This window comes from Citrus sinensis, chromosome 9 (assembly GCF_022201045.2).
Source record: "Citrus sinensis cultivar Valencia sweet orange chromosome 9, DVS_A1.0, whole genome shotgun sequence".
In the NCBI taxonomy this organism is placed as follows: domain Eukaryota; kingdom Viridiplantae; phylum Streptophyta; class Magnoliopsida; order Sapindales; family Rutaceae; genus Citrus; species Citrus sinensis.
In genome coordinates, this window is record NC_068564.1 from 3,383,364 (window position 1) to 3,409,153 (window position 25,790).

Consider the following 25,790-nt stretch of genomic DNA (forward strand, 5'->3'; position numbering starts at 1 on the left):
CATATTATCATGAATCTAAAGTTTTCTTGTTTTTTCTTTAATTAGAACATGTTTTTAACTTTCTAAAATTTGAAATAGAATGTCAAAATTGGATTGTTCAGACTTTTTATACATAGAAATGCATTATTAATAACTTCTGATCAAGGATCGCATACAAACATTCAGTCGGGTTGAGCCATATTGCAAAATTCTTACGTAATTGATTTGGTTATTATTGTTCATATGTGAGTTATACTTCCACGCCATATTATTTCTTAATTCATAGTTTTAATTTATTTGAGAGGTGCTCGCTACAGAATCAGACTACTTGTGTAGTTATATACCATGAAATAAACGATGTTGTTCATGAGATCAATTCTATGTATATGTTTATAGATAAATTAATTGTGGAATCTAAGATTAATTGTGGTTATAAATTTTATATTGCATATTGCTTGTATATATATAACTATATATGTATATTCAAGGCATGAAATTAAATGTAGTGAAGACATGAATGATTTGCGAGCTTAATCATGGATGGTCTTTGAGGAGAGGTTGCCATCATGTTGTAGAGTCAAACTAACCGATATTTTTTGTTAGACCTTCCATTCCACATATGATTTTGGTCAGTCCAACAAGTGCAATCATTATGTTAAGCATCATGTACTCAAAATTGGTGGTATAACATGCAATTTATGACAAAGCAAGAGTAACTACCAAAAATCTTTCCCAACTAAGAAAACTATATATACAATTTTCTAAGCAAGATTATCATCAATAAAATATTCTGTTAACGACAAAAATGATTTGGAAAAACATGATGAACACTTACAAAATTTAAACGTTTCCTCTTTATACTGAAGTCTTCTCATGACACGATAACAAAATCGATCAAAAATCTGCTTCATTACTTGGTAGATCGTTTGAACTATTAAAATCAGAAAACTTCTTACTCAAAGATGACTTAATTACTTTTTTCCCCTTCAAGAACAACTCAAAAAGGGAGTAAACAATTTGTGGTCTAAAAGGTCAAACTCCATCCTTTCAATTGCATTAAAAATTATTTTGCATGCCATCAAAATTCATGCACTATGCATATATATATAAACGATAAATAGTCAACTCATTTATGTATCATAAATCATAATTAAGCTCAAGACAATGACACCCTTTGAATTTGAAGACTGTCACAGAAAAAGGTTTCTCAAGAAAATACCTACATTCACTATTGAATTAATGGGAGTGGGTTACATTAGCTGGGGACACATGCATTGACCATTTTTCCTTCACTACTCCGTCTTGAAGAAAAAGAAAAAGAAAAAGAAAACAAAAGAAGAAAATATAGAAGGAAAAAGAATTGAATTTAATTGGTGGGACTAATGACTACTCTAAAACACAGCACTTGGCCGAAAGAGAAAGTCCTGTAAATTGCAAAGTATTGGAACTGAGACATACACTGTTTTTGGACCCCATATGAAGACTTTGAAAGCATTTGAATTTGAAGAGAAGAAATGAAAGGCTCTCTTTAGTTTTCATGTCAAAGCATTAAGCACACTCACACACATACACTCATTTTGCCCTCTTATCTCACCTTGATGGGGACCTTACTTACTAACAAGTGTGCATTAGTAAGATCCCACTTGAAAACAGTGCTTTTTCAAAAAGGACTTTGATCTACATGCAAATTATAATTCTTTTAAAAGAAATATTAGGTGATGAAATTGCGCATGAGTGATGAAACAATGGGGTCTTCACATTCATTACAAATGAAAGAGTTATGTCCCACTTTTCCAAGACATACCAAGCGAAAATGGTCCCAAAACGAACACTTTAGAAACATCTTAAGATGATATGCCACGGCCAATGCTCATGCCATCCCATTTTGCCCTAATTAATGAACTCTATGCGCACGTGTGTCATCATCATTGTACCTTCGTGGTAGACCAAATTATTCATTAAACCATGCACGTGTCTCAGGCCCAGCCCCAGCCCCAGCCCATCCACTCTACGTGCCTTTTTTGTCCCTTTTCGTTTTGGACTTTCTGGTAAGTGACAAAAATATATATTTACTAAGGCGAAAACAACGAACAAAACAGTAAAAAGTAAATTCACATCACAAGGGGGTCAGGCACATGGTTTTTCTAACATGCTCATTTTTTTCCCTTTGGTTCAAGCTGTAGCTTTTTGCTCTATTTGAGAAAGGATGTTCCATTTTCACCTCTTTCAACACTTGCTAATAATTTCAGATGAGCAGGATTAAAACAACTTTGCTAATAAGATTTTGATGCTTGGGGGGGTGTTAAAAAAGGGAAGAGGAAGAAATATTACCCTTTTTAATGAGCTGAAAAAGTGTATAAAATAATTTCAATGTTAATCTGTCATGAAAAAAAGTGTAACCACTTCATCATTGTAATGATTTAAGTCGTACAAGGAACACGCAACTCATCAAGAAATGTTGGACAATTATCTAAGATTCTAATCGTTTAATGATTACATTATCTCCAAAACTTTGCATATCATCATGTCAAGTAATTGGATCCAATTTATCTAGAAAAAAAGGGGGGAAAAACAGTAAGTCCTTGAAGCAACTGCTACAAGGTTGTTTCTGATTGTTTTTCTATCAAACATTAGTTTATGAAAGTTGAAAGTAAGATGAGTAGCAAATAGCAAGGTTGATATTGTTTCTTTACGATGTTAATACAACATGTTAAGAAAAATTATGGAAATTGGCAGACCACTTTACATGAATCTAGTCTCTAGTCCCCAGCACTTAACAAGACTACCCCATCGGCTATCATAGTAAGACTAAAAACAATGAAGCAAACACAAACATTGTGATCGTACAATCATGCACGCGATTGTTAGACCAGAGAGTGGAATTGTAACTTGGCCAAACATTTTGTGCATTGCTTTTCAGAGATCCTCAGAAGCTCCTTTCAGACATAAGCTACACTCACAAGAAGCTAGTTCCTAGAGCAAGGTCATTTAAATTTGAAAGAATTTGTGAACGAGTTGTTCCAGTCTGGTGAGCAATTTCAAGTTGTTCCTCCAATGGAAGCATCTCATAACTGCAGAGAGGAAAACATGTACATACCATAAGATTGCTTATAACACCAAGAATGCTGCAGCATAAAAAAGTGAATCAGCCCCATGTAAGGGAACATTTTGCATTTATTTGGAACTAAAATGCAATAACACAACAAAAAAACAGCAGAATATTTAAAAGCCGATCAGTTGCAGCAAGGCTCAAATTAGAGAATCAGGGGTCCCTCTACTGCCTACATTCAGATCCACGGTAGAGAAGATAAGAGAAACTATAAAAACACTTGGAAATCATAAAGGATCCTGCCGCTGAGATCATGAGATCATACAGATATCCAACCAGTATCCTGAAATTTCTTATAAGGTTCTCTAAATATGAAATCCTATTAAATTCATGGCTCTTATCAATATATAATGTATATGATAGGATCTTATGGTTATCAAGATTTCAAACCACGACTCCGTGGTTGATAAGGTCTATAAAATGATGCAACTTACTGGCTAAGCAGTTCACAGTCAACAATGCTGTCAGGACCAGGCCGATGAGCCTTTCCATTTGAATGGAACTGGCGGAAAGATCTTGGATTTAAGCCAGCAACATGGGGAACGGAATCGACAAGCTTTTTCTGAAGGGACTGCAACCTACGGAATGTAAGTTCATCAAGAGGTGCAATACAACCAATACTGCCATCCAGGGTACCAAACAACAAAGCAAAGCGATTTGTTTTATCAGATCCCGGAGCAGCACCAGTTCGATCAGATGAAGTTGCAAGCATCTGCAGCCGCAAGAATTTTGTAACATGAGCACCAACATGAAATTCAGCCCTTGAAAGAAGCTTTTGTCCCTTCCAACTCTCAGACATCTTTGGTGCATAATAGAAAATCTGTCTCAACCACATACAAAGGATTCAAAGATGAGTCAATAAAGAATCAAAACAAATATAATCACATTTTGTAACTGCACCATTCTTTCCATCAAAAGCCAAAATGGTTTATGTTAAGCGTTCAACACTACTAAAAGCTTAAATTATTAATTAAGGGCCCAATCAATATTGTAATATTAAGCACTAACAATCTGCCTCACATTCAACTGTGCAGACCAAGACCAACACCAAAAGGGTTTCTTATTTGGACCAAAACGTGAACCAAGCCCAAAGAGACAGAAGACAAAGACATGATACAAAAACAAATATACATGAAATCGCATGGGAGATTCAAACACAAGACCTTACAGAATTAACAAACTTCCTCTTGGTCAAATTGACTCTTGGTAACATGTTAAATTACCGTGTGACCTTAAAGCTTAAACTAGCAGTATGGGTGTAGAGCCGAGCAATAGTATTAAGCTCTATAAATATCAGAACATGTTGGAGTATGAAAGTATGAAATTCTATCGCAGGCATATAATGTTGTCAACCTAAATCAGGCTGAAAATGAAGTGTGAAAATAATAATAATTCAGGATGAAGCAACCAACCTGAATATTCTTTTGCTCATCTGAAACCACGAGACTCAGTGTGCTTCCATCTATCAAAAACTCTGTTGCAAAACAATCAAGAGAGCCAAAATCTTTGGCCAATAAGTTAAGTTGAGCTCCTTGTTCCTTCCAACTAAGGAAGTATATGCTTTTATGAATGTCACCAAGGAGGATAAAATTCTTGACCTGCATCAGTGTTTAGGTCAATATATTAGATGAGATCATAAAAGAAAAGCATTGACAAACACCGTTTATTACATTGAAGCAAGCAAATAAATAAACATCCAGTTAATCAAAAAAATATGCATTTTTATGTGGGGAGATTCCAGAAAGTTTCAAGTACATGTGTAAGCATGCAGAACATTTCACCCTCCAACCAAGATAGATATCAGCTTGCAATAAGCATACCGGACAACCATGAATTAAATCAAAAGAAGGTAATTCAGTGCCAGCAAAAGTTCATAACAATAATTAAATATATGACTATCTTAGGCCAACAAGCTTACAGTGGACAAATTAATCAAACACTATAGGAACATTAAACAAATTCCTATTGTACCACGCAAAGTATGTTACTCAACTGGTTATAGTAAGAATGCCAATATAGTTTAGCATTTTAAAATTGCTAGGAGAACATTTACAACAAGATCAGATCCCAACATGCATACCAAATGTCATCATTTGTGTTTGAGAGAGAATAAACATGCAATGTTCACAGAAAACAGCAGCAGGAAATAAAGGCATTCTTGAACATTCTGAAGGATGACTTATGTTTGCTATCTTGCTTCTCTGATGTGAACTTGCATTTCGCAAACTAACTTGATGCATTGCCCCCTTTACACGGCAACCCAAATTCTTGCCACCATTCAAGCATCTTCAAACTAGAACAGCTAATACAAAGTTCTTCTAACTGGCCCTCATGGAATTTCAGGCGTAACCCAGTACGAACCAAAAAGCTTAAGCTAATGAATAAGGGCTGAAATGATAGTCAAAAATATGTCTCTTCATGTGCATAACTGGACTTCAACTGAGTGACTGACTGGTCAACAGAATTAAGCCCAGACACAAATTAAAACAATGCAGAAACAAAAGCCAATACAAATACAATTGTGATCACATGGGAGCTTTGAACACAAGACCACTTAGTAAAATTACTTCTGATACTGTATTAAGAATGAACTTAATGTGAAAACTTACACTAATAGATAAAGGCTGAAACAATAGTACTAAGCTCTTGCAAAAACTACATCAACAATGATAAGAATAGTAATAGTAATACAATGGTGGTGGTGATGTACATAACTGTTAAACCATACAACATTTTTTTTTAAAATCAAATAACTCATACCAGAAGAAGAACTAAAAAAATTACAAATTGTCAAGTATTCTCTGTTAACTTGAAACAGACATTTAAGTGAGATGTCAGTGTTAAGGAAACAAAACTTACAATATTTAAGCTCACAACATATAATGGTGGAGCATCATAGAAAGCGATTCCATTCAACTCAGTACCAGTCCACTTGTGTAGAATAATTTTTGGACCAGAAGCTATTAACAGATGACCTTGAAGAGAGGCTAAAGCAGATATAGCACCCTTCAATTCCTTTGAATAAACCTCTGTTACCTGAAAAGCTTATGATTTTATTAATAATGCAACAACTAGACATTACCAATTATAAAGAGGGATCTGAGAAAATGAAAACAAAAACAAAACTGTTCGAGCATATGGCAAAAAAATGTGAAGCAAAATCAATCTGAACTGAAGAAAATAGAGGACCATATGACCCAGAAAGTACCAAATTCTGAGGATTATCAGCATTTCTTCCAGTAGAAAACAAAAGTACACGTCCTCTTGCAGCAACATCCTCCCCTTGGACATAAGCAGTTCCAATAGCCAACAGTGTGTCATTCTCTTTCGTGGTTGTGTTCTGAAATACAACACAGAAGAGGGAGTATCAGACACTAATCTCAATATCCTCTTTTGAGATTGTATTCCGAAATGAAAGACAAAAAAGTAAATCAGTCTCTATTCCCCATTTGTCAACAATAAACAACTCATACTCCGCATCAATTACAAATTGGCACTTCCCAAACAAACTCTGAATCCACGAGGTACCCACCTAAAGAAAAAGGAAACTCACCACTCACTGGTAAAAGAGAAGAGAGAAAGGACCAATTGAGGGCCCCTGTGCCAGAATGCCAAAGCCTATATGGCTCAAAAACCACAAAATAAATGCGACTACTTAAACCATAACAAGACAGGGAAGCGACCAGAAATAATCAAATTCCAATTTTATTTCACTTGTATTCTGCTTCAAGCACACTATCACTAAACCCCAAATCTGCTTGGCAAGTTGAAGTCCTTTTGATCAAATGAATCTGACCTAAGTGGGAGCTTGGGCTCCTGTTGCTGACATATAATCATAGGACTAGAATTAAGTAATCCAGAGACAATTTTAAAACCCTAATTTTATGTTTAATAATCCGCTAATTATTCTTCTCGAAGCTATTGTGTGTCTCCAATATATATATGTATTAATGGAGAAAAATCAAAATAGAGAGTGGACCAGTCGTCCATTAAGTAAGCAAAAAAGATAAGCATTTAGTGCTATACGAAAGTATACACAACCACCCCTATACAATGCTATTCCAACTTTTAAAATCCTAGCTTAAAACCCCCTCCCAATTTAGATGAATGAAGAAAAAGATGAATCCTGGAACTCCTTAGATACTGAAGCCCAAAGCAAAGCAAGAAGATGGACTCTATCCCACAATTCTTCAATATTATCCACGCTTTTCCCTTCAAAAATACTAACATTTCTTTCATTCCTACCACATCACCCAAAACAATGCGTCCACTACACTTTTCCAAAGAGATTTAGTCTTCATTCCTTTACCAAAAGCAAAGGAATTCTCCATAAGAAGACAGTCGCAAGAACCAGATATGACCCACAACATATTGGCCTCTTTGCACAACCTATTCCACAACTTTGAAGCCACAAGACAATAAAGAAAAAGATGATTAGAAGTTTCAGCACTTTTCTTGCACAACACACACCAAGAAGGGGAGAGACAAGTATTAGGAAACTTTCTTTGAATCACTTCTCCAGTATTCAGTTTTCCTTGTGCCAAAGCCCACAAGAAAACTTGGATTTTAGGAGGGATACAAGCCTTCCGAACATTTTGAAGGGTGAAACCTCTTCCAACAGATATCACACAACTTCTCAAAATATGATTTGCAAGTATACTATCTCTAGGCTTCTAGCTTGCATATCCTTTTGTCTCTTTCAGTTCATCAATACTGGAATTTTCAATACTCAGCATCAGTGTTGCAAGTTCTTCAGCCTCTCTATCATTCAAATTTCTTTTAAAATTGAACTTCCCATTCCAATTCATGGAAAGTGACAAAAAAGCTATGCTGGAAAAAATTGAAAAATTCCTAGAAAGGCATAATATGTACAAATGGGGGAATTTCCCACACAAAAAATCACCCCTCCTTTTGTCCTCCCAGAAACATTATCCTTCCCATCTCCCATTTCTAAGGCAATGTGATTAAGAAAATTAGGATACTCTTTCAATACAGCTTTCCAAGGGCTTCTATAGAATGTTTCAATTTTTCGTCACTCTCCATGAATTGGAATATTTACACATTTGAATATTGACATCAACTGATCTCTTTATTGTCTTTCAAGGCCTTTATTGAAAAATATTTCCCACATGTGAAGTTAAAAAATAAAACACTAAAATTAGAAAGAATGCACTTCAAATACTACATATGAAAGCAGTTATTACTATTTCTGCAAAATGTTATGTTATATCAATTTCCTCTCTGCCATTCCACCTGTCCTAGAAGCAATAACAAGGAAGGCTAGACTGTAACACAGGAAAATTGATACATAGACAAAAGAGTGAACTTACAAACAGTGTGACCACTCGCACAGTTAGCGCATTTTCAGAACTTTGCATTGGGATTGTAGCCCTTGTTTGCCAAGGGCCACCAGCCCTATCAGGTTCTAGAATTCGAACCTCATACTCCTCTACAGTGTAAGTTCGATGGAGATCAACAGAACTTAAATTGTGATTGTCAATCTGATGGCCAACTTCTTGGTCAATCAGCAATGAAAGAACTTGATTTAGGGGCTTAAGAACCTGCAAAAGTCATATGCAGCACAGATATCACCACTCCAGATTATTTTGCAGGGGAAAAAATTATTAGGAATCACATGAACCCTCGTAGCTCCAAGTTGCTAAGTTCTCGGTCATATCCTTTCCACATAAACATCATCTTACCACACTATTGTCCATCCCTTTTACAAGTAATAAAATAGTTTGTTCCACTTTTGAGCTGTAAGGAACGATGTTATCCATCCAAACTAAAACTTAAAGGTAAAAATTTGACAGATGACAACATATGAACTATGCATATAACTAATCTTCAATCAAAAGAATGCATTAGAGAGTGCGAGAGAGAGAGGAGGGGAAAAAATAGCCAAATGCAGTAAATGGTGAATTTAGAAAAATTGCTTAACCACTGCAGCAACTACTAGAAGAAATCAAGATATTGATAAACTTTATAACCAAAACATCAACAACTCAATTAAAAATGATCTTGGAAAATTATGGTGTATACAGATTAAGCAAGCAATAAAAGTATTTATTAAATTATGTACAAGTCAAGGAAGACAACTAACTGCACAGCGACGATGCCAAGGAAAATTGTAGATTACAAAGAACAAGTGCACACATCATAATCCAAAGCACATAGGTTAACTACATGGATATACCACTTTTTATTTCAGTTGTCCCTGACTGGATGCTGAAGATTTCATTAGTTTTATTCAAAAGACAAGAAAGAATAAATTCTGCCGAAGATAGAATGTACTCACAGGAACTGAAACAATTAGAGGGTACAAATTCTTCTCAGCAAAGTAAGTGATTTGATGTGGAGTGGCTTTCAATGGAATCTAACCAAAACATAAAATTTCATCAATATTGAAACCATTATTTCTGAATGAATTTGATCCATATAGAATTAGAGCTTTTAAAAATATAAGAAAAAGACCACTTTTTGCACTGGCCAATAGTTGTCATAAGTTGATCCAGATGGCAATTGGCAGATCTTTAAAATGCCCTGAAAATTTAAAATTCAAAATAATGATAAGCCATAATGCCATAGCCTCATCCCACAACATAGACAAAAACAGCCAAATAAATACATGTTAAAGTCTGACCTGAGATGTAACATATATGAAACCATGATTACAATTCACATTATGAAGAACAGTGAAGGCCACGATAGATCCATCACATAGCTGCAAAAATAAACACACACCCATAGAGAAAATGTAATGAGACAAAAAGCACACTTGCTTGTATGATAAAGTAACATATTAAATACCATAAATATTAAACCTCAGTGACCATTAAGGACAAAATGTTGTTGGGCAAGTTAGAAGCAATTTAATAATGACTTTTGAGTACATGGTCTTCAACAATCATTGCAAGAGAACAGTGAATTTTGCAATCAATTATCTTGACAGCATAAAGTACAGAATGGTAGATTAACCAAGCATGGTTGCAATAGAAGGACTTGAAGAAAAGATGCTGCCAGCCCAAAAAGGGAGAAAATGACAAAAATCAAAATCAAAATCCAGAGATACAAGAGCATATAAAATAAGTAAATCAAGTAGCATCAATTAAGTTGTCACAATATAGAGGAACTACTGTCTGTTCTAAACTAAACTAATAACAGAAACCAAGCCACAGTCAAACTTCAAAGCCTTTCCAGAACGAAACTAGAAATAGGAACATTTTACTGAAAATGAAAACCACCGCATCCTTCTACATATGAAAAAGACCTAACAAAGAATAACAAGAAAGAAAATAAAACCAAGATTCAGAAAAATGAAAAAGAAACAAGATCCAGGACAGCTGCAGTGAAGAAAGACTTCATGTAAATGTCTCGTTGTGTATGGTCATATCCAGGTTTAAAAAATGGGAATAAAATGTATAATCAAAGACAAAATTTTCGACTAAGAGAAAAAATGAGCATATTGATTAAAAGAAAGAAGTTACGAGTGTCTAATCAAACAAACTAATATTTAGAAGCACTCAAAAATTCACTATCAACCAATATTTATTTTATTAAAACACTAAATTGAAATCACCATTGCAAAGGAGAAATAAAAGAGTCCGATAATATAGGCCACAGAAGAAATTCTGATAAGTCAGAAACTCTATTTCTAACCTGTGGATGAACTCGAAGCCGCTCTCTGAAAACCATACACCAACATGGTCTTGACCCAGAAAGAAAAAATCCTTGATGACCACTAATATTTTTGAAAATGGTAATTCTTTGGCATGGGGCTCCATGAGGTGTCTCCTCCCTTGTGTATGCATCCAGTGGGGTGCGAGAAAATCTCAGATTCCTAAGCCTAGAAGCACTAACATTGCTAACACTGAGAGAACGTGAGGTAGAGACAGGATCATCACTCTTAGAAGTATTCTCTGGACCTTCAAACAGGTAAGCTTGGTAACAAAGGATTGTCCCATCGGTTAATATGGCAAAAAGAAATGGACGACTATGATGTGCAGACCACCTTTGCATGGCTAACTCAACAACCTTCATGCTATGGATATTTTCTTTCCTTCCTTGGCCAGTTCCCTCTTCAGAACTACTGTTAATCTCTGTCTCAGAATCTTTCAGAGCTTCCCGCATATAGGTATCAACAATGTGAGTCCTTCCAGACACAAATTTATCCACAGTAAAAACACAATTAAAATTTGGCACATCGAATATTTCTAAGGCACCACTCTCATAACAAACAACACTGTATATATCTCCCTGATCAAGAGGCCCACCATCAGCACCATCGATGGCCTCCCCAACACCAGTAGAAAGCCATGCATCAGTACTTGTCTTCCGAAGCCATGGTTCTGGTCCTTTGTCATGATACAGTGTACAGGCAGAAACTGGCTTCTTTGAGCTTTCAATGGCTGCAGGAGTCTGTACAGAAACAGTGCAAGTAGAAGGATCTGTAATTCAACGTTCACAATGAGTCTGGTTAAAATCCCAGATCAAGAACCAACAGTATACAAACAAAAAAGAAAAAAGGAAAAAAAAACTCAGAGAAAAGTAGCATGTGGGACAATGGACATATTCATCATAGAAACATTTATGCATCATGCATGAAGAACATATACTCAAATTGTATATATATCTACGAATAATGAATTATTCAATGATGTGTCCTTGAAGCTATCCACAAGCCAGCAACGATCAAAGTGAGTAACTTTTCTTTTGACTTACATTTTCAAAACCTCAACCAGTGCTTAAAACTTTGAAGGAAGAATAGTGTAAAACTGAAACGATATCAAAATTCCAACAAAAATGTACAAAGAATCAAGATATAGTGCTACTTTAAGAGTTATGACACCAAAAACCTCAACCCTCTAAAACTTAACTCCTATACAAATATTCTGCTAAGTTGCCATGCAAGCCTACTGGTGTCATGTAATTTAATGCAGGTAGACGAGCTATTTACCTAACTTTACAAGGATTAGCTATGAGTAAGAGTAGGAGTCAATGGGTGTGGGAGAGTAGGAGTCAATGGGTGTGGGGGTATAACTTCCCAAAATAAATCTGGCTACTGACATTTAAGCTATACTTCACACCTATGGGACAAAGCGAAGTTCTGGACTTCCCTACGGGCATCTACTACTGCTGAATTCAAAGATATCTCTTTCTTTTTTATTTTGCTTAATTGGGAAGCCTCTGTATCCTAAGAAAGGATGCATTCTTAGTTAGCTGTGTTGTTTTTGGGTTTTGGATTATTTTTGGTCTTTGTAGTTAGGTGGGTGTTTTGTTTTGGATGAGACTCCTCGTCCTTATTTTTGCGGAGTTGTAGTCCCAACAATCCTTGTACATATCTCATATAGTTCTTTAATACAATCTTTTGTTTCTTAGCCCAGAAAAAAAAAAAAAACCCATACTGATAGAAACACTACATATATTTTTTCTAGAAAAAGAATTGAGTTCACAAAGTCTAGACTCCATTTAGAATACCAATATTGCATTTTCAAGAATTTTGCGAAATAATAGTGTAAAAAATAAAATAACTGTAAATAGAAAATGTTTATCAACAACACACAAAAAATTATTTGGAGATGCTATTAAGTAGTAAGGAAGAAAGCATACCTCCAACAAGAAGCCGAATACTTCCATCACTCATTCCTAGCAACACATATGGATCAGCAATTGAAACAGACAACACAGTGGAATTCTCTGAACCAGAACCGGATTCAGAGTTCGAAGGACCAAAGCTTAAATCTTGAGTCATATAAGAGCCATCCAAAATCCGAGCACCACGTTCAAAGACCTGAATAACTCGACGCCTAAAAAGAAAAAAGAAGATAAGCAAGAAGCAAATGACTCTGAGTTCTATTCCCTACTGAATGATTAAATCATGCAGCTATCCTTATTGAAACATGACAGCACCTAAAATAGCCTCCAAACCAATGTGAAAGTTGCTAAGAAACAGATGAAGAACATATATTAAACCACCCAAGAGAGACAATATTGAGGGGAAAAAATCCACAAAAACAAGGACAAGAAGTTCCAAAAGAAGGAAACAACAAAACTCTACAAAAGATCAAAAATATCTTAAAAAACCCAACATCTACTGAGTCTTTTGCATCCAATCCCTATTTAGTTAAAGCCACACCCCCATTTCCCCTTTTTTCTTTCAAAACAAGAAACTCAAAAATATATCAACGATGAAGATTTAAAACAGAGTGGCCAGCTGTCCACTAAGGAAACAAAAAACTAAGACTATTTGTGTTATACGAAAGTATACCCAATCAGCCCTATTCAAGGCTAGAAACAGCTATAACTCCCTATCTCAAAACCCCATCCAGTTTAAATGAATGAAGAAAAAAGATGAATCTTGAAGCTCCTTAGACACTAATTAAGCAACAACTAAAATTATAATTAGGATTAATATCCAGGAGAATAACCAAGGATCAATATGTTAAATCTATTAAACTCATATTCTTCTCCTTAATCTACAGAAATTTCTGGCCAAATGAAATGAAATGAATATGTACGAAAACACACACACACATATATATATTAAAAAAATAAAAAAGATGATTAGATGTCCTCGTAGAAATACCAACCACAGCCATGAAAATAAGAAAATTTTGCCAAAGAAAAATTTTTATATATGCTCACCTTCCAAACAAATTACCAGCAGCAATTGTTCTGCCTTGCACAAAATAGTCCACACTTTCAGTGACTTCTGTTAAAAGATCAGCTGTTTCAAGTACCTAACCACAGAGCAATGGTTACACAAAACGACTAATAAAAAGCTGAAAAGTTTAAGCTAAATAAAAAGGAGACAACAGTAGCACTTAATGCCTTGCCAGCAAAGCCAAATTTGATAAATGGAATTACAGCTTCCAAACACCTATAAATACCCTGGTAGGCTTATCAAAATTATAAACAATAAAACTTCAGTCAAACACACTTTAGTACCATGAAGAAACACAATTAATTCCAAAAAGTTAACTCATCAGAGTACCAAAAACACTCTTTAAACTATAACGAAGTAAATTGCAGACTTTTTCTCCCTGCTTCCTCTTGTAAAAATAAACTGAAAAACTGGAATTCATCATTGATAATAAAAAATAAAAAATAAAGAGGAATGATGGTTACACGCACTAAAATGCTTATTGGGCTTGCCTGTTGTGCGCAAATTTTTAGAAATTTTTTTGCTTGGTTAACCCACCATGGCCTAACTAAAAGTTTATATACCACTGAAAAGCATCTACTTCTACCAACAAAAAATCTAGAAAATTTTTAGACAAATTCATATTCACTTAAACAAAAAGAAAAAAACTAGCTTACCATTGTTCTAGCCTCCAAGCTTATAATTAAATATGCATGATACTCATCATCGTAAGCAGCCATTCTAGAAGAATCAGCATTATGACCCCGAGAACTCTTGTGGTAAACAGTCCAAATTCCTTTGCAACCCGGGAGTTCAACCTGCACAGTGAAAAGGTATTCTCACACAATGATAGATCCATTCAAGCACAATCAGACTCTTACTGCTTTTAAGAGCACTATAGATTTACAATGTGTGGATTTGAAAATCTGTACGTATATCAACAAATGCCACTAACAAAAGAATTCATACATCTCCATGACTACAAATGACTAAGGGCAATTCAGTACAGTTATCCATTTCCTTAAACCACCTCACCAGATAAATGACCCTCAAAATCAGACTAGGTCAATTTAGGACATTGGGGCAGAAAAAGGATAACCTTTTATAAGGGTGGTAAAGTACCTTGTCAGGGCAGCCTTGTGTGAAAATGTTCTTGCTAAATAAAATTTTTGTTAAGAAAATATAGTACGCATATTATCCTTTCTTGACCATTACAACTCACTAGTAATATGTGACAATGCCCAAGGAATGCATGTGATTGCCTACGTGCATTATGTTAATTGTGTTCAACAGTAAAAGATGGCGTTTCTATATCTTAACAGGGATGCACTCTTAGTGAGCTAGTTTTTTAGGGTTTTGGGATATTTTATCTTTGCAGTTTCTAAGTGTTCTGTTTATATTGGGACTTCTCGTCCTTTTTTGTGGATTTGTAATCCTCCTAATCCTTGTACATATTTCTTATAGTTATATTTAATCTTTGTTTCTTAGCCAAAAAAAAAACAGTAAAAGATGGCGTGAAACTGGCTGCTTTGATAGACGCTTACAATTCCCTCCTCAACCCTTCTCTATTATCACGATCCACACCCCCTCAGTCCCAAAACTAAGTACCCTTAAAAGAGGCACGATGTTCTAGAAAGTTCCACAATTACTACAACCCTTCCTATCAAACAAATTTGAGACTTTTTGTTGTGCTTATCTTGCAATTTAACAAAGGGCATAGCAGTGATAATATAAAAAGATTGATTGACTTTTATGATAATAGTCAAAAGTATATAGACAGCCTATGGACAAACCTCAGTAATCATTTCTGGGCGAATAGACTGCCGAAGTACACACAGAGCACCATTTTTTCCATGGCCAGAGCAGCAAACCTGTCAAATAACACAAGAGACAAAATATCAGTTATTGAGAAAATAGTACCAATGGACCAAAACCAAACCAAAACATAAAAAAAGAAACTGCAGAAAGTAATCCAAGTTCTTGAACTGTGATATAATGGTCCCATGAACATAAATTGACTAAAATGAAATCCAAAAAGCAGGCTAACAGCAGGTCTAAGCAACAGCAAGCAAGCATATAAAAACCACTAAAACTAGCAAAAAGATGCCAAGGAAACTTGTTCAAGTTGAAGCATGCAGCAGTTCATTCTTCTATGCTCCTTTCCTTTGATTATGCAGATCCAAAAGAGTCAAAACTGGGCTTGCAGAACTAACCAGTTCATAATTACTTTGTTTGGAAATTCCAGTTGCACTAGCATCAGCATTTATTCTCAGGCCATAAGAGAAGTCCTTCAAAGGTCCAATGTTAACCAATGAATCCCTCACAGCAAAAGAGAAAGTTTTCTGCAGTCACAAGGGAAGAAAATAACATAATTGGGGTGAAAATAAACTTCAAAACTATATGGTAGATTAATAGATTAAGTGTCTATTCCGATAAGAAGATTAAAAAAGAAAACACCTCTTCATAATAAATGCCAGCACTAAAGATATTTGCAACTCAACCAATTATCATTAAAGATACTTGCAACTTAAATATTAACAATCTACTTAACTTTTTTTGAGAAAGAAGTTTACAATTATGTTTTCTTATCACCCTGTCCTTGGGCAAAATACTAGACAATCATAAAGAAAGGCCATGAAAAAACAGCAACTTTTCAAACCAATTAGACAAGCAAATTTCAGAACAATTACTAATCAGTAAGTTTCAGTGAACGACAGAAATATAAAGCAGCAATAAGCGTCAAGGCAGTATATTATTATACATGATTAAAATCATAAAGGGTTAATTAATCCCTACACAAAGCTATTTAGTTGCAAGAGGCTCAAATACATTAATGATGCAAGGTTCAGAAACACAAACCCAAGGGCTTAACACAGTTAATTAATTGGAATAAAGAATGATGGTATACAGGAGATCACAATTGAAAAGAGGAAAACAGACTTTTGAGTTTTGAAAATTTCTGCAGCTAAATTCTGCAGCAGCTGATAAGTTGTAAGAGTATTCTCCTCGACTAGAATTGTACAGCCACCATTGCTTAATTATAAATATTTCAACTAAAAAATACTAAACAAAAATGTTAATTTTGTTATTGGCGTTCCTTTAGCTTTCGCAAGTTACTGGACTGGTATAGTATTTTGGGGTATAAATATGCTGATTTGGTTTTGTATAGTTGGTAGGTAGCTAAGGGTTTCTTTTGTTACACTTGTGGACCGCTGCTTCACCTTTCTATCTTCCCTTTCTTTTTGACAGAATTCTTTGTTTCCTACCAAGAAGTACTGAGAAAAGTTCAAAAATCTTGAGGACAGTAAATAACCTGTGCTGATTCCGTGTTATTTGACGCTGAACCGTATAAAGAAAGCTCTTCACCATTAACCATATCTTGCAAGGCATCAGAAGAAGACCTCCGCAATCTCTTCGTTGAAGGAGCATCAGCTTCAATATCTCCAAACTGATGAAGTGAAAACAGCAGAAATTAGTCCCATATAAATTTTTAAGAATAAACAATATATATATATATATATATCAAACAAATTAGAAAGAGAATAATGAGCATTTCTTCCAATGAACCATTGTTGGTATAAAAGCAATTGTTTTGATGAGCAAAGACATGTTAACTTTCATGACCTGTCAACTGAAAAATTGAAGGTAGCAAGATGAAATACATAATCAACTCAAATAGCGTAAAAATTAAAATGTCAAAAATATTTATTGCAGCCGAAGAAAGATCAGAAATTTCTAAAGCCCCATTAATATGAATTCCATCACAGCAAGTAGCAAACTGAAGTTGACGACTTCCACACACCTCTTCCTTCGGACCTGATGACAACATTGAGGTGCCCGATCCACAAGTAAATTGCACAAGCAGACTGTCTCCCAACCGACTACCCAAAAAGAATAATGAATTTCCAATAGTTGTAATGTCCTGTAAGTTCAGTAAATTTTCAAAAAACTTATAGATTAGCACCAAAAGTAAACCAATAGTCTAGACAGATTCAAACCAAAAATAAATCAGTAAGAGGGGTCCAGTGGATACAACTAACCGAAGTAAGTACAGAAGGATTGGTCTTGGAAAGATCAAGTCTCTGCACAACCCTTCAAAGAGAAAGAAACAAATAATACGAACTATACAATATGATACATAATTGCTTACATGAATACAATCAGAAGAATATCTGCCTTTTTACATGCTACCAAACAACTATCATATTACATAATTCCAATGTATAAAAGTATCACCTAATCACAATACCATTACTTGTATTGTAGCTTATAGAAACTTAAAATATGAACCATTTGAATTGAAAAAGGCAAATTCCTACCGGCCATCATAAACAACGGTCAGAAGTACTAAATCTCCAGTTTTTGTTGACAGCAACGCCACGTCATTTTGCAACCAAGTAGCATGGGCAGCATCAAGTTCCACACTGAAACTTGATCTTGGCAGCTCTTGACTGAAATGAAATTAAAAAATAAAACAACATGAATAGAAATAAGAATGCAACTGCACTAAAGGAGCTCCAAATCAAAATTTAGACAATTACTTCTTCCCATACAAGGGAAATGAAGAATTAGAGATTTTTTTAAAAATCCGTATATGAAAACAACCCTTGGATCCTGAGCAACAGGTTATAACTAAACAAAATTAAAGTACACTAACATGAAGATCCTGGTTTCCTAAAAGTTCCAATCTCAAATAAAAGCACAAGTCGCATGCAAATAGTCTATTATTATAAACCAACAACAAAAATTTTAACTAATTTGTAATGGGGTGGCAAAAAAAGAGGATAGATTCATGACCTGCTATCAAGAGAAACGGCATAATTATTTAAAGCCAATGCACATGAAGCTGACTGCACAAAACGAGAAACTAAAATGTTATTAAGCATATAGATGAATTTGCGAAGACTGCAGCAATACATCAGTCAATGAAAACCCCAAAAGAATAACAAAAGAGGAAAACAAATTGAGTATACCTGACTATGATAGTGAATTGTGTTTGCACCAACCACAAGAACACCACCAATTGGAGATGGCACTGCAAGTAGCTTGTAAGCATCATGAGGGAGATTCTGGCAAGTCAAAATGCTGTTAGAATGTAAACGAAAGTACATCTTTTGACTACAACAATGCCATATATTGGCTAATTTGAGGACCATAAGGCATAGCCTAATGTTCATCAATATCTTCAGCACCAAGAATACAATAAATTTCAACATTTCACCACAAGAGAGCTAAAATTTTGTTATCGTAGATGTGGAAGGTAGAGGATGAAAAACATTAATGTTTTGAGACAAAATGTGAACATTGTCGTATTCAGCTGTGAACCCTTTATGGCGCAGTCTTGTTGCATAAACTTACTACCGTTTACATTAGAGCAATCTTTATGGGCATTATCACAGTCTCAATGTTCTAAAGGACATTACTAGATATATTATGGATATTAGAGTAACACTAAGTCTCCAGAGATAACAAATATAATTGTAACTTCTAAGTTGATTTAGTCCTATTCAGCTGCAGTGTTAAAGAATAGTCAGATCAACCGTAGATATTGAAATTGTGACTTTTAAGATATTTAGCATTCTAAATTGCGACTTTTAAGATATTTAGCATTCTTACAGATAGATTAAATCCAAATCAGAACATACCATGGCTGACCATATAAGAGGATGCTGCTTTAAAGTTGTACTGATACTTAATGCAGAAATCATACAAGTATGGTGCTTCCATGAGACTCGCCCAGCCCAAGTAAGCTCTCGCTCATGAAGTATGACCATCACAGGCTCAATATAACCTGCAGATTATATAATATCAGAAAGTGGCCAAGCTCCAATTAAGAAGCTGAAAGGCAAGAGCCAATCAGTGTAAACGGTATAGTTTTTACTTTTTGAACTATAAAACTTCATTTAAAACCATTAATTTACAAATTAGAGTAGTGCTACACATCCAAAATTTTTTATCCCAAATGATGTGGCATTCATCAATTGGTTGGTGAGATAATACAATTATTTCACTTGAATCTTGTAAAGAATTACCAACCACTCAATTAATGCCACATCATTTGGGATCAAATTTAAGATTAAAAAACTTGGGATGTCTATCACTACTCCACAAATTAATATGAAAAGCACCCTTCAGCTAGATATTTTAATTACACCACCAGGAAAGTGATTAAAATTAAGCACATCATTCCAAGCACAGAAGTCAAAGAATGGAGAACCAAATTCTTCACCCAAAAGCTTAAACTTACTGGTAAAGCCCTAAGAATCATGTTTAAAATTAAGCACTAACACCCCCCCTCACGTGCAAGGCACATACATAAAATAACGACAACATGAAACATTACAACAACCACAAACACAACTTATTACGATTTAATTAAATTAGGGGTTTGAAAACACAACCACTTGATCAAACTGGCTTTAATACTACGTTAAAGGATCGTTTGACCTAAAAGCCAAACTTAAATGTAAAACCCAATAATAATATTTTAATCACTAACTCAGATAAGTCCTTATATTCTATCACATTAAAATTAAGATGCTCACATCCTCAAATACTTTCAGTTTAAGAACCATAAAGAACCAGAAATTAACCAGACCTGATAGATTAACAAACTTATGGCAAATATCTGTAACAGCATCAAACACACAGGAAAATAAGAAGACTGGTTTGTAGATCAGAAAGTTTTATGACTTGGGGCAGGTACAGCAACTTGAAACAGAGGAAGAAGAGTCAAAGAGTAGTTTAAAGCAGAAACTTGAACAGAAAACCCAAAAAGACAAGGCGAGAGAGCTAAAAAGATAAGAACAAGCATCAAGTGATTATAAAGATTAAAGCAATACCAATACTATTTGTGAAACAACAAGCATCAAATCAAAAAATGATTAATAACACATCCAAGGAGCTTGTAACAGAATTCAGAAATATTAACTCATTCTGCATTTGCCAAAAAAATGAAATTACATTCTTTTTCAGAATTACCTAGACTAAGAACCAATCAAACTTCCGATCAAATTTACTTGCTAGCCACAACTAGAACAAATTAAGACCGGCTTAAGTTGACCAACAAAACTAACTAAACCTAGTATATAGATTTATACATGACCAAGTGTAACCAGCTAATGACCAAAAAGCCAAAAGAAAAACAAAAAAGGAGGGGAAAAGATCAAAATTTATCTTGGACAGCCAGAATCACTATGTCACTGTCGTGTCCAAAAACCTAGACTCTGTATATGTATAGTTTTCATGGAAGACTGGACTTTCTATTTTATTACGACAATAAATTAAGAATCACATAACTTTGAAATGGCTCAAAGCAGATTACCTTTATTTTCAGCTCTCAAATTTGCTATTTGATTTATATTGGATGTTTGCATCGTAAAATTGAAAAGATCATACACTTATATGCAGTTGATATCCTGCATCCACTGTAACTCTCGTACTCGAAACAAAAATCTACAGATAACATATATAAATAACATGCATACATACATATTCATTTACTCATTATCATATTCATGCGCCATTGTGACACGAATCAATAATATATATAAGTTAGACACACTCACCATGTACAAATATGAAGTCTTTTACATGCTTCATGTCCAAATCTCTTAAGTTGATGACATGAGATGATTCTATGCGAGCAGAAAATCCACCTCCTGAACCAAAAGTATCTTCATCTCCAACCAAACCAGATCCACCCTGACAAACAAGTTTTCTAATAGTCAAAATAAATAAATAGACAAAGCCTAAAACCTTTAAGTAATCTACGCATAAAACGTTTAAGCCCAAAAAATTAAAAGATTCAATTGTCCATTAAATGAGTGGAGCCTTTGCTGTTTTGGCAATACAAGAGAGGAACATTCGGTGCATCTAGCACATTGACATTTTCTAAAACTTCTGTGTAATTCATCATCAGATATGTAGGGGTAAGAAACCAGCACTCTGACTTCTATCGCTAAATCTTCAATTGAACAATGCATCTAGCATTAATTTATTAATAACGAATATGGGTCACTTTATTCTAGCTGCAATCCTGCTTCAGTTATATCCACACCGGTAGCAGACCATCCCTATGACTGACTAATCAGATACCCGAGATGCAGTAAATTACAATAAGACTATGCATCAGCGAAAAAAATTAGGAATTTTCCTGAAAGAAACAGGCCGCTTCTTAACAGTGAGATTCAATGGGTTCTTCAAGAAAGAATAGAGGATGATCCTCTTGGACAGATAAAGAATGATCTCCTTGAAAAGTTTTTAGCTGCTACCAAGAGGTCAGTCCTAAGCCACCTGACAATATACAAATACTCGTGATGCTCAATTCAGTTCTCTCAACATTCATTATTTTCGCAAAAGTCAATCTCAACTATAATTTTCTAAGAATTGTCTCACAAGCTCTTTAGTGTAATATGATTCATCTAAATAATATCTAGGCACATTATGAGATACTTTATTCCTGTAAAAATGTTTGATCAGTTGAGGAAGAAGATTGTATGAAAGTGAAGTCAGGATTTTGATATCTGTGTCTCATAGACATTTTTCCTTAAAGAGATACATAGCTACAACTATTTAAAGATATACAGGAGAAAAAAGAGACCTGAGAAGCCTTTAGAATTATCATTTGCAATCCATAAACAAGAACGCCGCCGCACCTGCCTTGAGGATCAACCTTTACCAACGGGCCTCTTGCAAATGATTCTCTACCTCTTTTCAAATGAAGCCACTCTGGACTCTCAAAACAGTGCATAGAGCTGAAAAAGGAGATCAACATCTATGAACAAGTATCATTATTATATATTTTTCTTTTGGGATAAGAATATAAATAAATATTATCAACCAATACATGCAAATAAACTATCATCAAAGAGAAAGCAAGAGTATAACAAAAGGGAGATCATATTGCACCATGCGCATAATTCTCATGCAGTAAAATAGTTTATAGAGGATAGCCTATCTATTTGAGAAAAGCATCTAGGAAGCATTACTTAGGAAACTAAGTAGTATACCAACTCAAGACAAACAAACCTTAAAACCAATCAATAAAAAATAGAAATTACTAGGAAATAGGACACACTGAAGCTTGTTCAACATAAATATGCCAAGAAGCCACAGATTTCAGATAATATATGCATTTTAGATCAAAATCTCATGTTTCCTATGTTGCAAAAGCAAGAGGCCAAAAAAACAAAAAGAACTTGCACAAATGTCAGCTGCTCCAATTTATTGTTATATAAGTTACCATAAAATATAGTTTAACCTTTGGAATTAAGAATATTTTAGCCTCTTCACATTTCTCCCACAATTTACAGCCAGCATCTCATCTTCTGCCCCTTTCTGAATGCAGAACTGTAAAGCCCACCAATAGAGGCCGTTTGAAAAGTAAATATTATACAGCCGGCCATGAAATACTATGAATCGACGGAACATCTGTTTGTTTATTTAACCATGGCCGAATCTATTGCGTTTTCTGAGAGAAAAAAAATCTCAAGCTCAAATTCCTTTTAAGTTCTTGATTTCTGAATATGTGCCAGTATACTTTCTTTCAGTTATCCAATTCATCCTAGCAATCCAGTCAAGCAGAATTGGCGGTTAAGATACCATTTTGGATTGAGCTTTCACTAGTAACAATTAGATAGCTTGCTTCCTGAATGGTAGTAAGAATAATAAAGACGGGTACCTTGTGAAAAAGATTTGAAGAGCAGGTAATAAACAAATGTTCAGCATTTGCAGTTTTTGACTGCCTGATACATGCAGGCGAAAAAGAAAGCGCTCTGACTGGGCCACAGCATGATGAAGAATTTGCAAACTGATCAAACAGTTGAAGTATGTATTGGGCTAAAAGAAAAGGAATGCTACATGCGCAAAAATGGGACACTAGTTTGTCTTTCAACAGATTTGATGATTGGCTGACACTCAAACAAAACCACCACATTGATGTAAAATGACAGGTAAAATAATTTCCTAATACATGGTAGCCCATGGTGATGCCTCCTCTACTGCCGCATGAATTAGAAAATTAAACTGATTATATTATTCACCAAGAAATGATACAAGCAAACCATTCAATTGGAAAAACGAATTCCAAACTTGCAATAACACAACAAAATAATGATCAATGTGAACAAAATTTCTATAATATATTTCATGTCATATCCTGTACAAATCGTGAAAGTATACAACGATAGTAAGTAATGAAGCAAACCAAAACTATCCTATCAAGAAAGGCCGGTAATGATATCTTTACGTGATACGAAGTCCGTGAATTGAATCGTCAAACTCCAGAACCGAGATTTTTGCATCTTCAAACGCCAAAATAATGGAATCCCTTCTTCTAGAATTGTCAGCCCCTCCTTGGGATAGTATCGCTAGTGATTCCACATTACCATGCAACCTACAAAACAATCCAAAAACAAATTCAAAAGCACACCCAAATAAACAACAGAACTTTTGTTTCTGTCTATTTGTCAAAATAACCAGCAAAATTTAACATACTCCACTCGTAAGTGCTTTTACAAAACAAAGCAGCAAAGCCACGAACCTGTAATGGCAAACGAGCTCGAGGGAAGCAGCGGAGATGCCGTCCATTAAAACGCGGCGTTTTGTTTCTCCAGAATTTTTGGACTCTTTACTGCCCTCTTCTTGAACCCTAACTACATAAATTTCAATAACGTTAGCGGCCGTGACGACGAGATTAGGAACGGGGCCGATTCCGCGCTTGGAGGGCAGCTCGGAATCGAGTTCTTCGGTTTGAATTAACGGAATTTGGGGCACGTAGTCGGCACGTGAGTGGGTAATGAAACCCGACCCGCAATTGGCTATGCCGGTCGGCCAGTGCATCATTTTGTAGGCCGCGAAGCTCATTTTTTAGGAATTTTAAGGTTCGAATTGAGGAGTGAAATGTGAAAGCGAGTAAGCGTTTTTTAATGTCGAGGGGTTTTGGGTGTGAAGTGAGTGAAAGCTTAAACCTAGTTTTTGTGTTTGGCGGGAGGACGCTGATGCTTCTCTAACTCTTCACTTATGTTGATGACTCGATTGATGCAGCGAATAAGGGTGATTTTGTCCTTGGGGCACAAAATAATTACGGGTGAAACAAATAAATAAAAATAAATGCCCATTTTTCCAATTATTTTACATTTCTTTATTATTTATATATTTAAAAAGTTAACTCTTTCTGTTCCCAAATTTAATTCTTTTAATTAAGAAGAGAATCTTATTGTTTTGACCAATATAAAGGAGTGGATTAATGCATAATTTAGCATAAATAAAATTACATCATTTATTTGATTTTTTTCAAGATAAAATAATTAATTATTACATCTATATTAATTAAGAAGAAAATCTTATTACTTTGACCGCTGTAAATGAGTGGAATGAATGCTTAATTTAGCAGAAATAAAAATAGCATCATTTATTTGAGATTTTTCTTTTTTTCTTTTTTTTAATGATAAAAAAATCAATTTTTAAACGGAACATTTTGAATGGAGTCCAAATGTCAATTTCTTCCTCTATCCTCGTTGCAACGGCTCTTTCATCCCCATATAAAGTTATAAACATAACATCATTAATTCACTTTTGTCTCTCTCAAATTTCAGTTCTCAACAGAGAGAAGCAACTTTCGATTATCTCCATAATGATTTATGAATTTTAGCATCCGGTATTTATTTTATTTTGATTCAAGAATTAAAGCATTTGGGTGGTGCTTAGATTAAAGAAAGGTAAAGAAATGGGAGCATGGAAAGGTAAACGAAATGAGAAAAAAAAAAAAAAGAGAAGAATTAGAGTGAAAGTAGAGGTGTTCATAATTTAATCTAATTTGATCAATCCGTCTAATCTATAAAAATCTGATTTGTAAAAATTTGATCCGTGGATTGGTGGATTGAACTAAATTAAAAATTTAATAATCCGCAATCGCTGGATTGGATATGGATTTACTTTTGTAAATCCATATCCATCTGTAAATCTGTAAAAAAATAAAAAGTATTTATTTAATTAAAAAATAAAACTTGTAAATATATCATTAATACTCAGTAGTAGTAGTAGTAGTAGTATTATAAT

At 34.7% G+C, this 25,790-nt stretch overlaps 1 protein-coding gene across 2 annotated transcripts; it reads right to left on the minus strand.

Moving 5' to 3' along the window:
- Positions 1 to 2,561: 2,561 nt before the first annotated feature.
- Positions 2,562 to 24,766, minus strand: LOC102624179 (cleavage and polyadenylation specificity factor subunit 1). 2 transcript variants are annotated; one of them, XM_006490193.4, is made up of 26 exons: positions 24,274 to 24,766; positions 23,980 to 24,126; positions 22,333 to 22,486; positions 21,299 to 21,434; positions 19,376 to 19,521; positions 18,704 to 18,799; positions 18,528 to 18,580; positions 18,050 to 18,181; positions 17,771 to 17,822; positions 17,533 to 17,652; positions 17,044 to 17,178; positions 15,944 to 16,072; positions 15,524 to 15,601; positions 14,408 to 14,548; positions 13,733 to 13,827; positions 12,698 to 12,894; positions 10,748 to 11,535; positions 9,732 to 9,812; positions 9,566 to 9,631; positions 9,387 to 9,464; positions 8,419 to 8,649; positions 6,297 to 6,428; positions 5,948 to 6,124; positions 4,501 to 4,686; positions 3,523 to 3,908; positions 2,562 to 3,050 (listed from the first exon to the last, which is right to left on the minus strand). In XM_006490193.4, the coding sequence occupies exons 1-26, from the start codon at positions 24,594 to 24,596 to the stop codon at positions 2,936 to 2,938; spliced, it is 4,374 nt and encodes a 1,457-aa protein (XP_006490256.2). In that variant the 5' UTR covers positions 24,597 to 24,766; the 3' UTR covers positions 2,562 to 2,935. The 2 variants fall into 2 exon arrangements, with proteins under 2 accessions (XP_006490256.2, XP_006490255.2); XM_006490192.4 differs by having other exon boundaries at positions 9,563 to 9,631.
- Positions 24,767 to 25,790: the final 1,024 nt, after the last annotated feature.

Excerpts from the sequence above, each read along its gene's own strand:
- LOC102624179 (XM_006490192.4), bottom strand. The coding sequence starts at position 24,596 with ATGAGCTTCGCGGCCTACAAAATGATGCACTGGCCGACCGGCATAGCC. Across the intron at positions 9,632-9,731 it reads TCATATATGTTACATCTCAG|GGCATTTTAAAGATCTGCCA; the intron begins GTCAGACTTTAA and ends TTAAATTTTCAG. Across the intron at positions 6,429-8,418 it reads TGCGAGTGGTCACACTGTTT|AACACAACCACGAAAGAGAA; the intron begins GTAAGTTCACTC and ends GTTGTATTTCAG.